Here is a 19301-nt window from a genome sequence, read left to right as displayed (position 1 = left end):
ATTGAGAGTCAAGATGCCAAAGAAGAAAAGAAATTTTCATTTTCTCGAGCCCAGGGTACAGAAACAATCCAGACAGAAACAGTTCGAGTTTTGTTGTTACACCAAACCAAACTCGACGCAAATAGTGTCATCCCGTAATTTTTCAAATGTATTTCCCATCAGGCCCATGCACCGGCATGAACAATAGAGCCAATGCTCCAGGCGAGATAAGCTGTCTGAAGCATTTCTCACACGGCTGATAGATTGTCAAGCGGAGACAAATAGCATCAGTGGCTGAGATTAGTAACACGTCTGACGCCGTAACAAATAAAGTTCCAATGCAGACGATTACATCTGACGTCTGAGAAATATATCTTCCACCGAAGCCTCAAAAGTCTCATTATCAGTGTTGCATTTGTGAGCAGCAGAGGCAGAATCCGAGCGCTGTTGTTCCCATTACACTCTGTTCGTGCAGAGGCATGACTGGAGTGTTATATGTGACGAGCCGCAGCTGATTTCAAATTGCAGGAAGCGTCATTTGTTCTTATTACATGATGAATATGAGAAACGACAAAAATCCATTAAGTTAATCTAGTGTAAAGTTAATCTGTTGACATTAATATTCATTTAGACTGTATTAATATTCATACCATTCTTCCTGCTATTAAAATTAAATTAGGTAAAATACATCACATTATGACGATAATTACTGTAAGTGCATGAAAGATGAAGGAGCAGTCGGATGTCTGAGAAAACTCACTCCATGCTGTAATGAGGGCTGAGCAACAATCGATTATAACATTATTACACAACTGTGATATGAGACTATGTATCATCTTGGATTTGGATATCTAAATATGGCTTACTTACAAGCTATAGACAGTGTGCAGGAGGTGGTGATGGTAGCTATAGGGTTGGTAGCTACACACTCATAAACTCCATCGTCCTTCCGGCTGGACTTCATGATTGTGAGAAGCTGCCTGCCATCTGGGTGGGAGATCAGGTTGATTTTGTCATCCACCTCCAGCGGTTTCCGATCTGGAAATCACACAAAAAAAACAAACTTAACGACTGAACAGCAGCTTGATAAAGACACAATATTTTGGGCGAACTTAAGTGAGATACCTTTCATCCATGTAATTCCTGGATGTGGACTTCCAGCTGGAAGGCAGCTCAGAGTGACAGACTCCCCCTCCAACAAGACGTGGTCTTTTAGTTTGATGTGGAACACGGGGGCGAAATCCGAAGCAGAGCGTATAAACTGCTGGCTCTTTGACAAACCCTCCTCTTTGGATGTGGATGAAGGCAGGTCTGTCTGTGAGGGGGTTTTATCTCTCTTCCCTCTCGTCAAACCCCACCTGTCCCACCGTGATCGCCTATCGCTCTCAGAGGCTTTTTCTGACTGGACGCTAGAAGTGGATTCAATTGATTCCTTGGACGCACCAGCACCGGTTTGTTTTGCTAGCTGATTCTCAGGGATGCCCATACCCTTGAGTCCTCGCCCCTCAGACTGGGAATGACGATGGCGGGTAAACAGAGGCGTCCTCTTTCCCTCTCCATCCTCTTTTCTCTCCTCAGACTGACTACGGATTTTCGAGGATATTCCCGCCACTTTGTTCTCAAATTTCTGTTTCATTGCCAGGACTGGGGAGTCAGGGACTTTCTTCAAATCCTTTTGCACCAGCTCTTTCTGACTTCCCCCAGTGTCTTTATCCTTCCTCTCCTCTGACTGCGTCCTTATTTTGGCAGAGATCCCTGCCACTTTGGACTCAAACTTGCGCCTCATAGCAGAAACCGATGACTCCTCAGCTTTCCTTTGTTCTCTTTCATCCAGCTGCTTCTGTGCACTGCTCAGCTCCTTTGTATCCAGGGACTTACTGCGACCAATCGCCCACGAAACTCTCTTGCTTGTAGCAGTTTCCTGACTCTTTTCCTCCTTTGGTTTCTCACCCTTCTTATCAACGGATGTTGACCTCTTTGCCCGCAAAGAAAACCTCCCAATTAGACCAAACCCTGTTTCCTTATCTTCCGCTCTTAGATCTTGAACAGATTTGGATTTCTCCTGTAATCCTCTGGATAGCATTTCAAGTGGTGCCCCCCTCGGCCCAGGCCTGTAAACCTCCTCACCGCCCTCGACCCCCTTCCGGCTAAGCACAGGTGATTTCTCCTCTGATTTGTTTCTGGTCAGTTTGCGGAGGCCACGGGTCAAAGACGACTCCCGTTTCTTAAACCTGGCTTCAAAGACCTCTTCCGAGTCGATGTCTTTGATATCTGTTCTGAGCACAGGCTGGCGGGTGATGGCAGGAAGATCAGGGTTTGATGATGTGGAAACAGAACTAGGAGATCGGTCAGCAGTCGCTACCTTGGAAAATACTGCTGCATGTTCCGGTAATGTGGTAGCATCTGTGGATTTTGTATCAGTTGGCGTGGCTGCAGCAGTGGGATGTTTGGATTGGGCCTGGTCAGATATACCACTCGCATATGCAGATGACGGTTTACTATTTACTAGTGTTTCTTCGTCTCCCTTTTCATTAATATGCAACTCTTGATTTTCTTTCCTCTCTTCTTCCTCATCATCCTCCTCTATTACGATTATAGGAGTAATAACAGATGGTGATCTAGACTCAGATTCTCCTTTATCTGCCTTTTCTAACTGGGTTTTGGTCCTTTTCTCTGTTATGTTCTTCTCATTCATACTTTGCATATCCTCATGGTCTTTCACATTGTTCTGTTGGTCCAGTCTTTCTTGCGTTGGGAGTATAAAGGAAGTCCTCTTCGTAGGCGAGCCAGGTTTCGACTCAAGTGTCATTTGTTCTGTAAGTGCGGACATCGAGGTTGCCTCCTGGAGCTTCTTCCCTTCTACGCTCCCATTGCCCACCAATGGGATCTCTAAGGGGGCTCCAAATCTGCGGTGTAAAGGCATGGGCTCAGAATCCCCCTGAGTGAAGGAAGCGCTTTTACGAAAAACTTTGGTCTGTGGCATGTCCTCCCCTGTATTCTCTGAAGATGCTGCTCTGATGAGTGTCGATGGCCCCGCTCTGGATCTCCTCAGATTACGATCAAGAGACCCAGTCCGCCTCTCGTCTTCCATACCGAGTGTTTCAAATAAGGGCCCTCGTAGGCCGCTCATCTTTTTGTCCATGCTTCCTCCCCTGAGCAGCCGCTGTCTCATCAGTTCCAGTTTTAGGGCGTAATCCTCTTGGCTCAACTTTGCCGCACCAGGGCTCGGACTGCGATTGGGTAGTTCCATAGAAACAGCCTTTTTGAGGTTTTTGTTACTTGCTTCTGAATCACTGTTGGCGTTTCCCTCTTCTGGGTCTATATGGAGAAGCAGTGCAGAATCAGCAGAGCTGCCTCTTCTCATGGTCGCCCTCCTGGATTTTGTTTGTGAATCATCAGACTCCACACTTGATCCTTTTTTAAGGGGAGCTCGTTTTGTCTTTTCCATATTCTCCTCATTTGGGGTTTCCTCTTCCTCTTTCACCCTTTTCTTAATAGCCCCTCCTCTTGTATCTGCTATCTCCATGTCATCCTTTTTCCTTGTCCCTTCAGCTGCAACACTGGGCCATGCAGTGGCATCTTCGTCCCCTGGGATCTCATTAAGGGAGACCCTGGACCCAGAGAAGACCATCGACAGAGGCATAGGAATAAAGGGAAGCTCATCTACATCTGCATCTGAGTCAGAGGAAGAGGAGGGTGGTGGGGAGCCTTCTTTTAAATGTCTTGCCACAGCGATGGAGATATGGCTGGATGAGTCATTTAAGAGCTCCGGGATTGACCGCATCACCATCTTTGATTTGTAGCTGATCAGTGAACGCTGAAAAAGCCAAAGGAGGACAATGTGAGAGAATTTATTTAATTTCCCTGCTTTCAATGCAAAGTCTCCTGTCTGAGATAATTATACAATTTTGAGATTCAAATGGGTCTCATTTAGTATGAATTAATCAACATGGGTTTCTATTAAATTGAAGTGGTTTTGGAACTTAATTAATCAAAGTTAATGTGTTACTTCCATCAGAAAGTACTTTTGTGACTGATCATGTTTCAGATGGTTTGGACAATGTCTAACCTTATAGATTCAATTGTGCTGTTTTCTGAGTGTTTTCTTACTTTCAGACCAATCGACTAGTCTAAGTTTGTCAAGTTTAAACTTCTATTTAAATATGAAAGGGAAAGTCAGTCATCTCCAATGACAGAAAGCATTGTATATGATGTCAATCCTTCCAGCCTGCCAGAGGTATACCTAGTTCTTAATTTACTCCTGGACTATGTCTAATCTTACTTCAGAAAATCTGTTCATTTAATTCAAGAGCATTGGGAATGTAGGACTGTTCTAAACTATGAAACATCCAATGAGTTTTTCTGGTCTAAATGTCCCTTTTTGTTTCCACATACTAAAATGCCCTTCTACCAATTTGTCATCATGGTGGCTTTACCTGCCATCGCCTTCTGGACAAAACTTGCTTCAGCATAGCCGTGCTGATGCTCTTGTTCGTTGGTGACTGCAAGACAAAAAGAGGGGAGTCGCCATTAACCTTGGTGGGGATATAAACACAAATCTCATGACACACTGAAAAGTTTGAGGCTGGGTGATTCATTTTCTGAATGATGACTCACCTTGAACCAAGGATGACGAAGGCACTCGATGGCACTGGGCCTCCTAGGAGAGGCAGATGAGGCAGGAGCATGTTTAGAAAAGAAGTTATAGATATTTATATGTTTATGGTAAATGATCAAGATGCTTACAGTCTGTCCACCACCAAGAGCTTGATGACAAATCCCTTCGCTTCTTTGCAGAGGTCAGAGAACATGCTCTCCTCGAACGCCACGTTGTAGTTACGGATGTTTAAGGCTGTGGCACGGTCGTTCTCACCAGCAAAAGGAGACACACCAGTCAGGCTAAAATAAAATAAAACATAATCCTTTTGAGTAACATTTAGGTTTGGGCCTCTAAAAATACATATTTTTGTACAAAACAGAAGTCTATATATCATACCAGAGGTAAGTGATGACACCGACAGGCCTGTGGGAGAGCAGGACAGATGAATGACATGTGGAAACGACATGAAAGCTCATAAAAGACAAGAGACTTTATTGCATTGCAGTTAACGAGGCAGGAGCCTGCAGTGTGTAGTCACTTCTCCACGCTGAATAACAGGTGGCTCACCATATGTCTGTTGCCGGGGAGACGGGCGTTTGGTTAACGATCTCTGGTGCGACATATTCTGGCGTGCCGTACTTGCAGTAGTACTCCTCAGAAGAATCCAATTTCATGGCGTTACCAAAATCACAAATGCGGATCTGGTCACTCCCAGGACTCGCCATTAAAATGTTTTCGGGCTAGAGGAAACAATATTAGGTACTTTAACAGGGATATATTGATCAATAAATCTGCAAAGTTGGGACGGAGAGCTACCTTAATATCAAGGTGGGCAATGTTTTTTTGATGAAGATAACGAAGACCTTCCAAAACCTGCTGAACACTCCAGCGGATCTGTGAAGAAAAACACAAGGGAAGGAACTTAAAAGTCATGTTACATAATGATGGCGCAGTGCAGTCAGCACAAGCACACACAAACCTCCAGCTCCTTGACTGTTGTTTTTTTGGACATTCTCTCCAGCAGCTCCTCGTGACATCTTCACACAACAGTTGAGGAAAAAAAAATTGAAGAAGAAGAAAAGAGCTGTGACTTGACTGCACAGATAAGCCAAGTGGTAGGTGCATGAGAAATGAATTATAAATGAGCAAAACTCCCACACATCCTATCTCTTGCTAATTCCACTCATCGGCGATGAGTCAGAGAGAAAAAGCTATGCTGCGCTTCATTCATGCCTCCAGGGGACTGCAGAAGACATTAGGATTAATGCTCTGGATCTTTAGTGTCCTTGAGATGCATTTAAGTGCACTTTTGTTCAACAATGAAGCAGATAAAATTTGAAACAGTACTGCAGGAAAAGTAGAGCCTTTTCGACTTTCGACAGGTAAAAAAAGGAAGCCACAACCTTTCCTGTTGTTGTAAATAAGCCACGTTGAAAGGATACAACTCTGTGATGATCACCACCATGTTCTTCTTCTCAAAGGCGTCGTGGAAGTAGAGGATCCTCTCGTTGTCGAGCTCAGACAGCAGGTCCATCTCTCTGAGAGCCAAGGCTTTCCTCTTCCCTCGAGCAGAGATGAACTTGGCAGCGAACTCGGCCTTTGCCTTTTTCTGAGTCACCCGCTTCACATAGGAGAAGGCCCCCCTGCATCAATCAGACATTTAGACGTTAAAAAATGATACCAAAAGAATATTTTCAAAGGAGACTTGCTTCTTTTTTTCATAATCATACCAGCCGGAGTGACCTCATTACGGCCACAGATCAAAATACAGTTACTGTTAGAGCGTTGGAGTTCATTCTTGACCTTTACAAGCATTATGTCTGACAAAATAATATATCAGCTTAAATGTCAACACACTTGCTTTTCAGCATTCGGTAAATTACTGCAGCTGGAGGCTCAAAGCTAGTGAGTGGACCTCTGAGCTTAGGTTATTTTATCAGACTCATTTTTATCCCATTCTTGTCTAATATGTTGTTTAAAGAGAAATTTAACACAAGGCTGAAAAGAAAGAAAAAGAGTTTGACTCTGGTATTCGACTTTGAAACAAATACTATTGTCTGATCAATGGTATCAGTCGATATTCGCCTTGACTGGTATCTGCTATAAGATGAAATTCAGAGAAGGGGCTGATGTTTGTCTGTTATTTTAATTTTGGCCTGGCACATCCAGGCTCTTGACATTGCCGCTGTCATAGTAAGTTTAGAGAAGGTTATATTCAAGGCTGTTTCATACATTTGTGCTCTTTGAAAGATAGTGTAATGAAGTGTAATGTTACTGTCATGTCGCGTCCAGTATCTTGTTTTCTTTGTTACACATGCTTGCTGCTTTACTTCCTGTTTTATTTTGCGCCTTTGTGATTGTCTGGTCCTGATGCTTTCCACCTGTGTCCCATTATCCCTGCCTCCCTTGGCTATTTACCAGTTCGCCTTTGTCCCTTGTGTCAAGCATTCCAGCATTATTTGCCAGTGTTTAGTGTTCCTGGTAACTTAGATCTCTTCTAACTCAGACCAAGACTTCACCTTTGCCCTAGCCCTTTTCTGGATTGTTGCCTGATTGACTGCCTTTTGTGTACCGAACCATTTCTTGAGTAGAGACTGTTTATCCAACAAGAATGCACATCCTTTAAAAGTTTTAACCAACCGATTACTTATAATTTTGACCTTTTCCTCCCATTTACTGATAAATTCTTGAGAATAAATCTGAATTCTATCTAAGTTTGCTTCTCAGTTTAATAACTAAAACACATCCACTGGTTTGAAAACAAATTTTCCTGCCTGCTTAATATGTCGTTCAGATTGCTCTACAATTCACAGTAAACGTCTGTCTCCACCGAGTCAGACGGAAGCAAATCATCTGTCGGCTAATGCGTTCACTCCACTCAGCCTGGTGACTCATCTCTCATTTCTGTCTGCTGTTGTTAAGCAGGTGCGACTCCCCGCCCTCCCACAGCCCGACCCTCGCCGCTCAAACTGCCATTAGCGCCGATGCGTTCGTGTGAAGGGATGCGAGGCGGCAGGAGTGCGTGCGTTCGTCACCTCTCTCGCACTCACCTCCCTATCTCTTTGTGGTTATCGTAGTAATCCGTCAAATGCCTCATCTTCCTCAGAATGGTTCCCTCGTCCTCCATTGGCTCGGCCACTTCTTTTCGCTCTGCATGGAGCAACGACATAGGCATTTTTAGTGTGTGCATGTGTGTGTGGGTGTACGTTTGCCAGCAGAGTGACAGATGGTTTCATATTGTAGTCTCAAACCACCTTGTGTTCCCGCCCATATGGTGTAGATTTTAAACAACAACTAGCTTGTATTGGTGCAAGACTAAATGTTAAAGATCAACAGAAAAATGGAGGAAAAGCCCCTAATTTCTCATTATATGACCATTTTACTGATTCTCAATACAAAACTGATTTAGAAATTATCATGAAAAGATGTTACCTCCTTGTGTCTTTATTAATTTTTAGATTTATAATCCTTATTACAAGTTTGGATCTGATATGTTTGACAGCAGACCTGTATGAACGGTGAGTTCAGCCTTGCAGGAGTTGGAGCCGGCCAGGTTCTTTGCGGTGCAGGTGTACACACCGGAGTGATCGGGACAGGCGTTGAGGACAACGAGGGAGTATTCTGGGTCATCGTACACAAATGTGAAGTGGCTGCTCTCGGAGAGAAGCACATCATCCTGCAACAGACCAATCAACTATTAATATGCTTTTCTCGATTACACAACCTGGCTGCTGGCCTGCACCACTGCAAAGGAAACACACTGTCTGGAAGATATTCATCACAAATGACAATTTCTCAAACATCATACCTTAAACCACAGAATATCTGGGTCTGGTTTCCCTTCAACCACAACAGCCAGACGGCACGTCTCTCCAATGTGCACGTCCACATCCTCCATGATGGTTTCAAACTTGGGAGGCACTACGGAAGAAGAAAAAGAATGAAAAAGAACTTGAAAAGGTGGACATTTAAATCATGGATGACTAAAACATGAAGAATGCTTGAGTGTAATGACCTCCCGTCTTTACCCAGAACCCCAGGATATGCCAGCAGGTTTGTTTGCTTTAAAAAAATTGTCAAAAACATATGACTTATCACAGAAATTATCATTGGATTTTCAAATTTAAGATGGTTCTTGAACCAATCATGTGCATTAGGAGGAACCATACTTTTCCAATATTGGTAATACTTCTCATCTCAAAACTGAAGTCGTTCTTGGAGAAGCTATGATCCTTAACTTCATAAATAGCTAAACTTAAATTACAAACAGCTTCCCCTCTTTGGCATTTACTGCTGCCAGGAATTCAGTAGTAAGTTCTTTGGATTCAAGCTGAAATGCTAAATGTATCATGTGGTGCTCTGCCTGAACTGAACTGACCTGCCATGGCCAGCTGAAGTGTGCAGAGGTCGCTGCCAAACTGGTTGCTGGCCGTGACCACCAACTGGCCGATGTCTGTGCTCCGGACCCGCTGGAGCTTCAGGGTGTGTTGATCGTCGTCTGGCATGCTCATCTCATACACCCCCGGTTTGTTGACCAGCACCACCCCCCTCCTGAGGAAGAAGAAGGCAACAAATAAGGCCCCTGAGCCCTTTTCTTTGCAAGCCTGTATATTGCTGCTCACTGACTTCAATATATGTTAAACACTTGAAATGGAGACCTGCATTAAAAGAGGAAACGTAAGGTAATATATTTTTTTTGTTTCTAAAATACCAAAAAACACGTGCTTGAACATCAAATGCTAAATTCAATCAAAGCACCGTGAATCTCTGCACAGTGGTGCTTCTCAGTCCAGGTCCCCTGGAGCTAGACTCCTGCTATTTTTCTCACCAATCCACATTTGTTCACATGATCTGTCCTTATTTATAAAACAGTCCCTGATGAGAATAAAAAAGGGATGAAAACCAGCATAGCTACGGCTCCCAGAGGACTTCTTCAACAGGGGTTTTTTTGTTTAAAAGTGCCTTCACTTGATTAAAAACACATAAATTGACAGGAGAAAGAGGAACCGACCTTTTCCAGGTGACTACTGCATGCACGTGGTTCAGCGTGATGGTGATGTTCGCCGGTTGGTTCTCAACAACATAAACAATGTCAGGTTTCTCCAAGATGACTGGTGTTTTCCTCAAATAGGGTCCTAAGGTGTAAAAGATTAAAAAAAGACATCAATCATCATTATCATCCTTCTCCGTGGCAACTAAACGCCTTCCTCAGCTTTTTTTTTTACCTCTGTCCAGCAGCTGGACTAGGTCAGTAAAGGGTGATGGCTTGCTGAATGTCTTCCCGGTGGACGTCAGCACTCTGAAAGCATATCGGACTCCTTTGGACAGTGAGGTGATGGTGTAGTTGGTTTCCCTCAGGTTAGACGCCACCACAGACCACTGGATCGAGCCCAGAGGCTGCTGCTGGACCACATAAAGCAAGGCGCCGGAGTCTGCAGTCACATATGGTTTTTAGTTACTTAATCTGGACGATAATAAAACACATGGTGAGGTGCTTAAGATGCAAAGAGAAAAGGATTTTGTTTTGTTTTCAAATCTGTGCTGATGAGCTATGAAATCCAAAGAGGCTTAAAAACATCTCGGAATGAAAAGAAAGCAAAGATCCAGGACGAGCACGCTATAAATAGTATTTCCCTGCAAGTGTTTTATGTTAATTTAATTCCAACTTTTTTTGATAAAGCCTTTCTTTGTGCAGTATTGAGGCCAAAAAATTAAATTAGCATCACAGAAGCAGGATGAACCTACCAAAAGAAGAGTCAAGCCTCTTTGGTCTCTTCCAGCTGAGGCTGATGGTTTTCCCTGTAATAGCCTCAATCACTGGGGGACCATCAGGGGGGTCAGGAACGATGTCTGTTTTCAAATGAATAAATACATCATTATATACACAACTACACTGGAATTATACATATTCTCGGGAAAGATTAAGCCTCTGTCTTTACCTGTGACGTAAAGATGTGCATAGCAGGCTGCTTTGCCCACTTTATTGGAGATGACGGCCTTGTAGACGCCCCCGTGAGCGTGACAAGCATTCCGAATGACCAGGTTGTGGACATCCCTGTCTGGATAACAGACACACAAGTTTCTTATTCACTATCTCCCCCTAAAAAAAATGATTTATTTTTGTTTGTTCTTGACATCTTTCCTTACACTGGGTCATTTTGCGTTCCTCACTGCTCTCGATACGCTTGCCGTTGTGGTACCAGCCGATCGTCGGGTAGGGTAGGCCCGCCACCTTGCATTTCAGCACCACCTCTTTGCCTTCGATCACCTCCACGTCAGCCAGAGGTTTGACGAAGTCTGGCATCGTCCTCCTCTCCACTTCACTCTCCAGCACCTCAGGCTCCTCGGGGATGGATGGCATCTTCTCAAGCTTGGCCCTGGAGGAAAAAAAGGTTGACGGGTTTATTTAATTTCTGTGCCCTTGAGAACAAGACTGTTTCCTCCTCTCCTGGCAGTTTGGTTTTGTTTTCAAAGCTTATAAAATGACATAATATATCATAGAGTTGTCTTCCATATGAATGACTTCTCTTACATATGAGATGTGATGGCAGCTCGAGGTTCTTGCATGTAGAGCTCGGCGGTGCATTCAGCCTTTCCATGGACGTTTTGAGCGACTGCCGTGTAGAAGCCTTCCGTGTCGCTGCTAACATGGGTGATGACAAGTGAGTGACGACCCCCCTCTTGAAGGATGCGAATGTTCTCACTCTCCTCAACTCTTGTCTCTGAAACAACATTAACGTTATGAAAAATCAGGCGAGGCATTTCCTCTGAGGAGCTGTTAGTTATCTAGAAAACCACCATCAACAAATTCTTACCAAAGTGCATCCATGTGACTCGTGGAGCAGGTAAACCGCTCACTTTACAGTCAAACCGGGCAGTGCGACCTTCGATGACCTCCAGGATGTCCAGCTTACGGGTGAACAGAGGCTCCCTGGATGGGTTGACCCTCAGGTTTGCCCTTGAGGTCAGCTCCTCTGTAAATGCAATGCCACATCGCTTGGTAATGTATCTTTTCAGAGGCTTTTTTGAACATTACTAATGTTTTCTATTTGTCATTTATTTCAAAATGAAAACACCCTATCTGGAACTGTTAAAAAAGTTAATGGGGTAAATTCTGGGCCGAGACCCATCATCTATCCAAATTTAATTGAAATCTGTAGTTTTTGTAACCCTACTGAAAAACCAACCATCCAACCAACCATCCAACCAACCAACCAACCAACCAACCAACAAACAGACGCATGCAAAAACATACAGAACAAACGTACAGAAAGATACACAACCACAACATCCTCCATAAGGAACAGATATAAATATGTATTTTCCAACTTCTTTTCAACAATAGGAAAATGTTTGTGGTTTACCTTTGGCAGTGCTCAGCTTGCAAGTGTATGTTCCATTGTCATCCTCGTGTACTGAATTTAACAACAGGCGGCACCTGTAAGGTAAAACAAAACAGCCTTTAAAAAAACAATTCATGTTGAAAAGTAGAACAACCTAGAGCAATGGATTTTGGATCCAGGACAAACAGACGAAGGGATTTGAACAATCAACATTTTCCGGGTCAAACAAGTTTTCCAGGCTCTCATACACTAGAAGAAAACCTTTATTTACACAGACAGTAAAACAAAACTAACGAAATAAAGAAGAAACAACACAAATGACACACATGACATCACCTTTTGCCATCAAAGTGCATTTTGCAGTTAAGCAGTGCTGGCTGGATTAGCTTCCCATTGGACAGCCAGTCCACATCAACGTCTGGAGGTCCTGTGATGTAACACTCAAACATGGCCGACTCTCCAGCCCTCACCACCACATCTCTGACCTCCCTGGTGATTTTCAGCGCCATTTGTGCTGAAGTCGCTGTTGAACACAATAAAGATATAGCCACAAAGACATATTACAGGAGATTTGTTGCAACATGATTCCACTAGACGGATTCAATTCTTCATTGCTTACCTTTGACCTCCACTCTGCACTCCGCCTGCTTGCTTCCATACTCGTTGATGATCTTGCAGACATAAAGCCCTCCGTCTGACCTCTGAGCTGAACCGATTCTCATTTCACTGGTGCCGTCGTCTGTCTCTCGCACGGCGAAGCGCCCCGCTGTCTTCACCGTGACTCTGTCCTTCAACCTGGGTCGATATAAAGTGGCTGTCAAGTCCTTTATACTCATGTGTTTAATAGAGGGCTGGTGCGTATGTGACAGGGAGACAGTAAGTGACCTTGGGCTGAGGTAATAGCTTCAGGTGTCAACGAAGTCTGTAATAAAGCTTTCAAGAGAGGCGTCTTACCAGTAAACCATGGGTTTTGGCTGTCTGCTGACCTTCGCTGAGATGACGACGTCTTGACCCTCTGTTACCCCCTGGTCACATGGTGCCACCTTTAAAAAATTACACCATCGTCAGTAGTAATAATTGTTTGAGGCAATTCTGCCAGCCATACAAGCTTCTGAAATCAGAAAGGTTTCAGCTTTTTCCTGTAAATAGAAGTAGAAGTATAATTAAATAGAATTAAACATGTTTTGGTTAGGTTTTATTGGACAAAACAAGCAACTGGACCCAAAGGATCCACTGTAAAGTCGCAGGATACCCCCAAAGGTCCTTTTTCCAAGCTGTGACCTCGGGTCATAGCATTCATGTGAATGCCACTTGACTTGCATGGCAGTAGCCCCTCAACAGGACTATGCACCCAGTTACACCGCAAAAACTGTTCAGGAATGCAATCGAGCATTTGTGTGACATAATTTAACAAGTCCAATCCATGGAGGCCCTACCGTGGATCGGACTTGGCTCAGACCCATTGAGGCATGGACACAGGAGTGGTGGTTGGCACCAGGGCGCTGGCAGAGATCCTTTGAATCCTGTGAATTGCGAGGTGGAGTATGCTTTGACTGGACTTTATCCAGGAAGTCCCAAGGATGCCCAATCGAAATTTAGAGGCCAAGTCATCAAGTACTTTAGCATGTTTTTTAGGCCATTCCTGGGCAATTTTTGCAGTGTTGTGTTCTGCATTGTCCTGTTGGGGGGAGCACTGCCATCAGAATAATTCCAAGATGGTGCCAAGGATGCTCAATCAGATTGGGATCTGGAGAATATGAAGGCCAGGTCGATGAGTTCTTTGTAACATGTCTCAGGCTGTTCCTGAGCAGTTTTTGCGGTGTGGTGGGGTGCATTATCTTGCTGAGGGGCTGCTGCCATCGGGGAGTGCTGCTGCCATGAGAAGGTGTACTTGGTGGTATGTTTCAAGTGGCCTCCACGTGAATGCAGGGACCACAGGCTGTGCAAAGAGGATCTATCCAGCCTCTGGCTTACTGTTTTTTGGGTTGGTTTTGGGAATAATGTCTATGGACAGTTAGTACAGAAGATCGGATTTTAAGAACAAACCTAGGTTTTGCTTTTGAGACTCTCACCTGAAACAAGGGAGGTTCTTTAAAGTGGACCCTTTTACTCGGAGCGGGTGTGTCCCCGAGCTCCATCACCTCCTCCTGAGGGCTCAGGTACTCCTCGTCTGACTGGGTCGGACTGCTGACCTCCAAGGCCCCGGCCTGTTTCCCACATTGCATGTGGGTTGGCTCTGTAAAAAAAGTAGAGTGACACCACACATAAGAAAGCACACATGAACTAGATCTAATTCACTTTTCCTTTGGTTCATGAAAAGTCAAAACCAATTTGCACACTTCTTAATTTGTGTAATTAAGTGTAAATCTCTTTGAAATATGGTTACCACGACACCAGGGTGGCTTGTTAAACCTTTAGATGGGAACAATCTGTCAGGGCTCTGATGTTTACAGTCTTTGGTTGCTTTTCTGGAGATTACTATCTTTGCCAAGATGAGCAGTTGGCAACATAGAGCGGTGACTTAGACATGAGTTGGCCACATATATATACACAGGCGCACACACACACACACATAGTGTAGGGACCTCTCTGAAGTGACCGTAGCTGAACAGATAATGAATTAATCCCTTAATCCCTGACCCAATCATTCGCTTTTTCCCAAGGAGGTTCCAGAGCAGACGCTGTGTCTGGACTCCTGGCAGCTTCTACTAAAAGTCAGAATTAATTCACCGCTGGATAGAGAAATATAAAACACCGCCACCCGACAGTAGCTCTCTTTAGACTCTTATATCTGTCTCTTTCTGCCTTGTCGCTTTCTTTTTGCTTCTGCTTCTTACTTTCTCTGTAAAACTCAGACATCTGACATTAGCAGATAAGACTGCGACAACTGGAAATGAATAATAGCCATCAGTGGAACAGAATGAAGACATGTCCTCCTTTGAGGACTGACAGCAGATTGGATAGATGAAAATGCTGCTATTAAATTAACTCAACAGTCTAAAAGGACGAGAAAACGTGGTCCTCTGCTGTAAACGGGCTTGTCCACATGAACAGATGCTAAAAATACCGATAAACCAAACAAGACTCGACTAGTAGCAATAAAACATTATATTTATTGTATTCCTCTTTACAGAAAAAAACAGAAAAGGCCAAATTATTACATTTAAGTATGTAGATATTCACGATCAAGTCATCATGCTGGCATTCAAAGGAAAAATATCAAAATAACCTACCTAGAGTCACATCTCTGAGCTGCGTCTGTGCACCAGGGGATAACTCTCAGGAGTATTTACGTGAACCTGCCAACTCTTACACAACTGCTGCACAGTTCCATCCAGTTAACCTTCCTTTTCAGTCTCATCTCCTATTCTCTCCTCTGCTTCCCGTCACCGTCACGTCCATATTCTCTAAAGATCCTGACATCCTAAAGCTACTAAAATATCTTAAGTCAACTATTGTATAGATTCATTAAAGTTTTGGTGATTTTTTTTTTTTCATTAAGAACTGAATGAACAGCTGGGAAATCTTAAACTTATTTCATGTTTTATGCAGAAAGTACAAGAAAACAGTGTTAATCCCCTTCACCAAATTGAGGTTTGACATCCTTTGTAGCCTATAAATCACTCCCTCTCTCTGTTTTGGTGTGCCCTGCCAAAGCACCACTCTGTTCCCAGCAAAAAATGACTCACAAAATCTCCCACCACATTTTGACAACTCCAAGCCCTGTAGCGTGAAATCTGAGGGAGAGATGAAAAACTCCATGATTGCAGCAGCAATCTCGCACTGGGGACATAAAGCAGACTGCAATTACCCGCGAGAACAAGAGGGCGGCTAAAAATACTCCTGCAAGTTCGACTCTGCTGGCCTAATATGGCAACGCAGGCCCCCGTGCTACTGGAGAGACAGTACCAGTGAGTGCAATGCTCACATTTGTTGACAAAACTAGTGACGTGCAGGTTGCATTTACATGAGATGAATCAACACTCTGGTACAAGGAGGTACAAGCTCTTCACACACTGTACACCATAAACACACATCCACTTTTGCAAAAAGGAATATTTATTTTGTTTACACCCGATTCTGAATCCAGTGCCTGCCTTTAAGACTTCGGAGACCTCTGTGTGACAGGGCAGGCCCGCGTTTTTGAATCCTCACCCAGTGCCGTTAAGAATTAATGGGTTGCCATGGCAACTATCGCTGCGAGGAGCCCCCGGTCGGGATGCTGAGCTCCAGCAGGCCTTTGTAGTCATTAAGACAGAATGTCAGGCGGAGGAGGGCTGGCAGTGGATTAAAGCGAGTTTGCGTGTGAGTCAACATGTATTTCAAGGGAGAGCATCGTTTTCATGTGCCTCAGCGTCTCTGTCTTCATTTAAATGTTTGTGTTTCGTGCTTGTAAATGTGCCACTCCAACATCAAATCCAAATCCCTCTGCATGTAGGGCTATCCTCGCATCTCTGGCCTCATCTCACCTGATTGGATATAAAGCCTGGCACTGCAGGAGACTCTGCCCGCTGCGTTGACAGCCGTGACGCAGTACGACCCCGCGTTGTTCGGCCTCATCTGCTTTATCACCAGACTGTGCCTCTCACCATCGGCCTTAACCACATGGAAAGCATCGCTCCGTATCTCTACATTATTCTTCCTCCATGTCACTGAGGAGGCAGAGAAAAAAACACATTCACACAGATGACAAACACCCAATAATACCACCCACAGGAAAACAGATATAGCACTATCCACCTTACAAAGATGAGCTCACTGGTTATCATTGAAAAGCATCTTGAATTTTTCAAAGATGGATTGAGAGCAGATTTTCAATTCAATTTTAATTCCTGAAATAAAAATCTTTGCATTCCCTGTTGCAAGAAGTCACTACTCGCTGGATTTATGTCAGTAAGAAAAAAGTGAATTGCGGGAAAAAGCTACAGAGCTGTTTATCTTAAAATAATAATGCGTCTATAGAGGGTACTACTCTATTATTTAAGGTACACAAAAAGAGTAAGTAACGATTAAGTAATTAGTTGTTAATAAGTAGTCATTAGTTTGTTCCACTCAGTTCATCAAGAGTGACTCATGAAGGAAGTGTTCAGTATGTTGATTCACACGTATTAATAAAGTAATGATTTACTCATAATTTATAAACGTACTATCTCTCTGTCTGTCCTCCAGTAACGAATCATTATCTACTATGTAATCTACAAACTGTTATTCTGTAATTCATTTTAACCAATAGCATTCATAATTAATACTCTATCATCTTCTCAGTTGTACCTTTAGGTGGCGGACTCCCAGTGATGATGCATTTCAGCGTGACCTCAGTGCCACTTGATGCAGTGACGTCCTCAAGAGGCCTCTCAAACCTCGGGCCCTCAGCTGGCTCCTCATCAGCAGACAGGTAGGAGTCATCAGATGAGCCCCCTGAAGAGGACAGGTCAGGTTAATGTGAGGCGGCATGCTCGGTTACCTGGTTTCCTAAATGGGTCAGCCCCAAATTAGTCATGGGCTGGTTTCTTTTTTTGGCATCCTTAATGTGGAATGAATTCTATCAATGAGTCTGGGCCCTGCAGCTAATCCGTGTATTGGATTAAATTTCCGTAGTGGACATGATAGATAAACGTTCTACATTTTTGATCCATATCACCTTTTTATCTTTAGCCCTATTGTGTTCATTGGTTGTAGTTCCTTAAAAAAGTTGTAGTTCTTTTAAACTATTTCAAAATATGCCGTTGTATAGCCCCATAACCTTGGTGCCTCTTCTGTAATAACAGAATAAATAACAACAATATTGAAGTAAAAATCTATCAAGAAAAAAATAAATGCTTTCCCTAATTTAGATAATTATCATCAAGACCCCTTAGTCTCAGGGTATCTCAACCCGACACTAGGTTGAGAACCACTCACTGAGGCTAATGGAGCCAAATTACTACTTAACATACTTAAATGAAGTTGGTTCACACAACCCAGAAAAAAATACTTTGATGTTGGCACTTTGGATTGAAAAACCCAAATATGGCCAACGTAACAGAGTATTAAAGGCTCAGAGTTAAGAGCAGACTAATTATAGTTTTGCATTTATGATTGTTTTTATTTCTGTTATCAATTAATAATAATTACTAATTTAGTATTAGACTAAAAGACTTACTCAAATGAAAGACTAAAACGAAAGACATGTCCTGTATTGTTTTAAGTTTCAGGTCATCGTATCATCATGAAGTTAATGTTGAAAATGACTGTAGAATAATGAAAACATCTGTGTTTACGTTGGTTCCCTGTAAACCTCGCTATCACCATACAGTTTTGGTCACCTGGGAAAATGAAGCGATCCATTACTATCATATTGAAAAAACTCATGTTTTGTCCCGTGTTGTTGTTATTTGTGACTGTGAGAAAAAACGGAAACAATCTTTGCAACAGCGTCATCAACAATAATAGCACTTGGAAACACTAGAGGGTAAATGTTGTCTGTTGCCACTTTAACTACAATGACCTTGGTTGGGTCATGCAAGCAGCAAGCCACTGTGGTGTGGCCTTTCCCGAGAGACCTGTCAATCAAGGCAAACATGACCTCAAATATACCAATAGACGGACAGAAGAAACACTTTGAAGTTTCTCAGCGACTTTGGTGCAGTCCTAGTATTTTTGGAGCCAGCAGCCTGAGGCCAGTCGGAGAACTGCTTCATAACAAAGTTGTGCATTGGCTTTAACATCCATCTGTAGTAGCTGCTGCTTGCTTTGATTTTTTTACAAAGGCAATCACCATAAAATACATCCTACCTTCCTCTGGAGATCGGGGTTGAACAGCACGGCCTGTCTTGCTCTTTCGAACTTTCCCATCCTTCCTCCTGGTCTTGCTTCCCTCAGTGCTCCTGTCTGCGACACATTCTGTCTCCATGGGTTCATCCTCCACCAGGATCGTGGGGATGTTTAATTTCAAGGCCGGAGATGTCCGACCCACCTCCGCCTTCCTCCTTTTCAGGAGGGGGCTGATGGAAGGAGTGGGCGATGGGGTGAGTCTGGGGGGCTTGGGTGGATACTGGGACCCTGGTTCCCTCACAGTTATTTGGGACGCTCTCTTCCCATGCGGGCTTGGTGATCTACGGTCCATCTTTGAATCCATCTCCAGATTTCTGAAGGAGGATTTCTGAGACGTGGGAACATGTGCGTCTTTGTCAGCTGCCGGAGTGCTTTGTAGGGTTTCCCTGTGTGCAAAGACAAGAAAACTGTTATGTAATTCTGACAAATGTGATATAAATATTCAAGAAGTGGAGAACGGATCTTGATTTTGTATCCAGATTTGTGGAAAAATTGGCTAATCTAATGAAGAAAAATAGTTTTTTAAAGATTTTAAAAACACACAAATTCATCAATAAAGATGATTT

At 43.4% G+C, this 19301-nt stretch overlaps 1 protein-coding gene and 1 long non-coding RNA gene across 12 annotated transcripts in view; one reads left to right on the top strand and one right to left on the bottom strand.

Annotated features, from left to right (window-relative positions):
• Positions 1-19301, bottom strand: part of spega (striated muscle enriched protein kinase a) — a 59317-nt gene that overhangs the window by 8424 nt on the left and 31592 nt on the right. For all 10 annotated transcript variants that reach the window (XM_084347346.1, XM_084347348.1, XM_084347349.1 and 7 more), the window contains 29 exons: positions 18697-19121; positions 17194-17340; positions 16392-16574; positions 13995-14158; positions 12877-12965; positions 12542-12717; positions 12259-12445; positions 11944-12017; positions 11395-11553; positions 11112-11301; positions 10727-10956; positions 10519-10638; positions 10325-10429; positions 9805-10011; positions 9591-9714; positions 8958-9130; positions 8388-8500; positions 8087-8255; positions 7630-7729; positions 6022-6222; positions 5559-5616; positions 5396-5473; positions 5147-5319; positions 4976-5002; positions 4726-4878; positions 4597-4639; positions 4416-4481; positions 1105-3796; positions 850-1017 (listed from right to left, as the gene is read on the bottom strand). In XM_084347346.1, the coding sequence (XP_084203472.1) occupies positions 850-1017; positions 1105-3796; positions 4416-4481; positions 4597-4639; positions 4726-4878; positions 4976-5002; positions 5147-5319; positions 5396-5473; positions 5559-5616; positions 6022-6222; positions 7630-7729; positions 8087-8255; positions 8388-8500; positions 8958-9130; positions 9591-9714; positions 9805-10011; positions 10325-10429; positions 10519-10638; positions 10727-10956; positions 11112-11301; positions 11395-11553; positions 11944-12017; positions 12259-12445; positions 12542-12717; positions 12877-12965; positions 13995-14158; positions 16392-16574; positions 17194-17340; positions 18697-19121 (6794 nt within the window). The remainder of the gene's footprint in view (positions 1-849; positions 1018-1104; positions 3797-4415; positions 4482-4596; positions 4640-4725; positions 4879-4975; positions 5003-5146; positions 5320-5395; positions 5474-5558; positions 5617-6021; positions 6223-7629; positions 7730-8086; positions 8256-8387; positions 8501-8957; positions 9131-9590; positions 9715-9804; positions 10012-10324; positions 10430-10518; positions 10639-10726; positions 10957-11111; positions 11302-11394; positions 11554-11943; positions 12018-12258; positions 12446-12541; positions 12718-12876; positions 12966-13994; positions 14159-16391; positions 16575-17193; positions 17341-18696; positions 19122-19301) is intronic.
• Positions 1-19301, top strand: part of LOC311253415 — a 48535-nt gene that overhangs the window by 2809 nt on the left and 26425 nt on the right. For both annotated transcript variants that reach the window (XR_014621679.1, XR_014621680.1), the window contains exon 3: positions 17188-17317. This is a non-coding gene — a long non-coding RNA (uncharacterized lncRNA). The remainder of the gene's footprint in view (positions 1-17187; positions 17318-19301) is intronic.

The sequence above is a fragment of the Pagrus pagrus genome (assembly GCF_965226575.1).
Source record: "Pagrus pagrus genome assembly, chromosome: 24".
NCBI classification, from domain to species: domain Eukaryota; kingdom Metazoa; phylum Chordata; class Actinopteri; order Spariformes; family Sparidae; genus Pagrus; species Pagrus pagrus.
The sequence above is the reverse complement of the archived record's forward strand: the minus strand, read 5'-3'. Positions and strand labels throughout refer to the sequence as shown.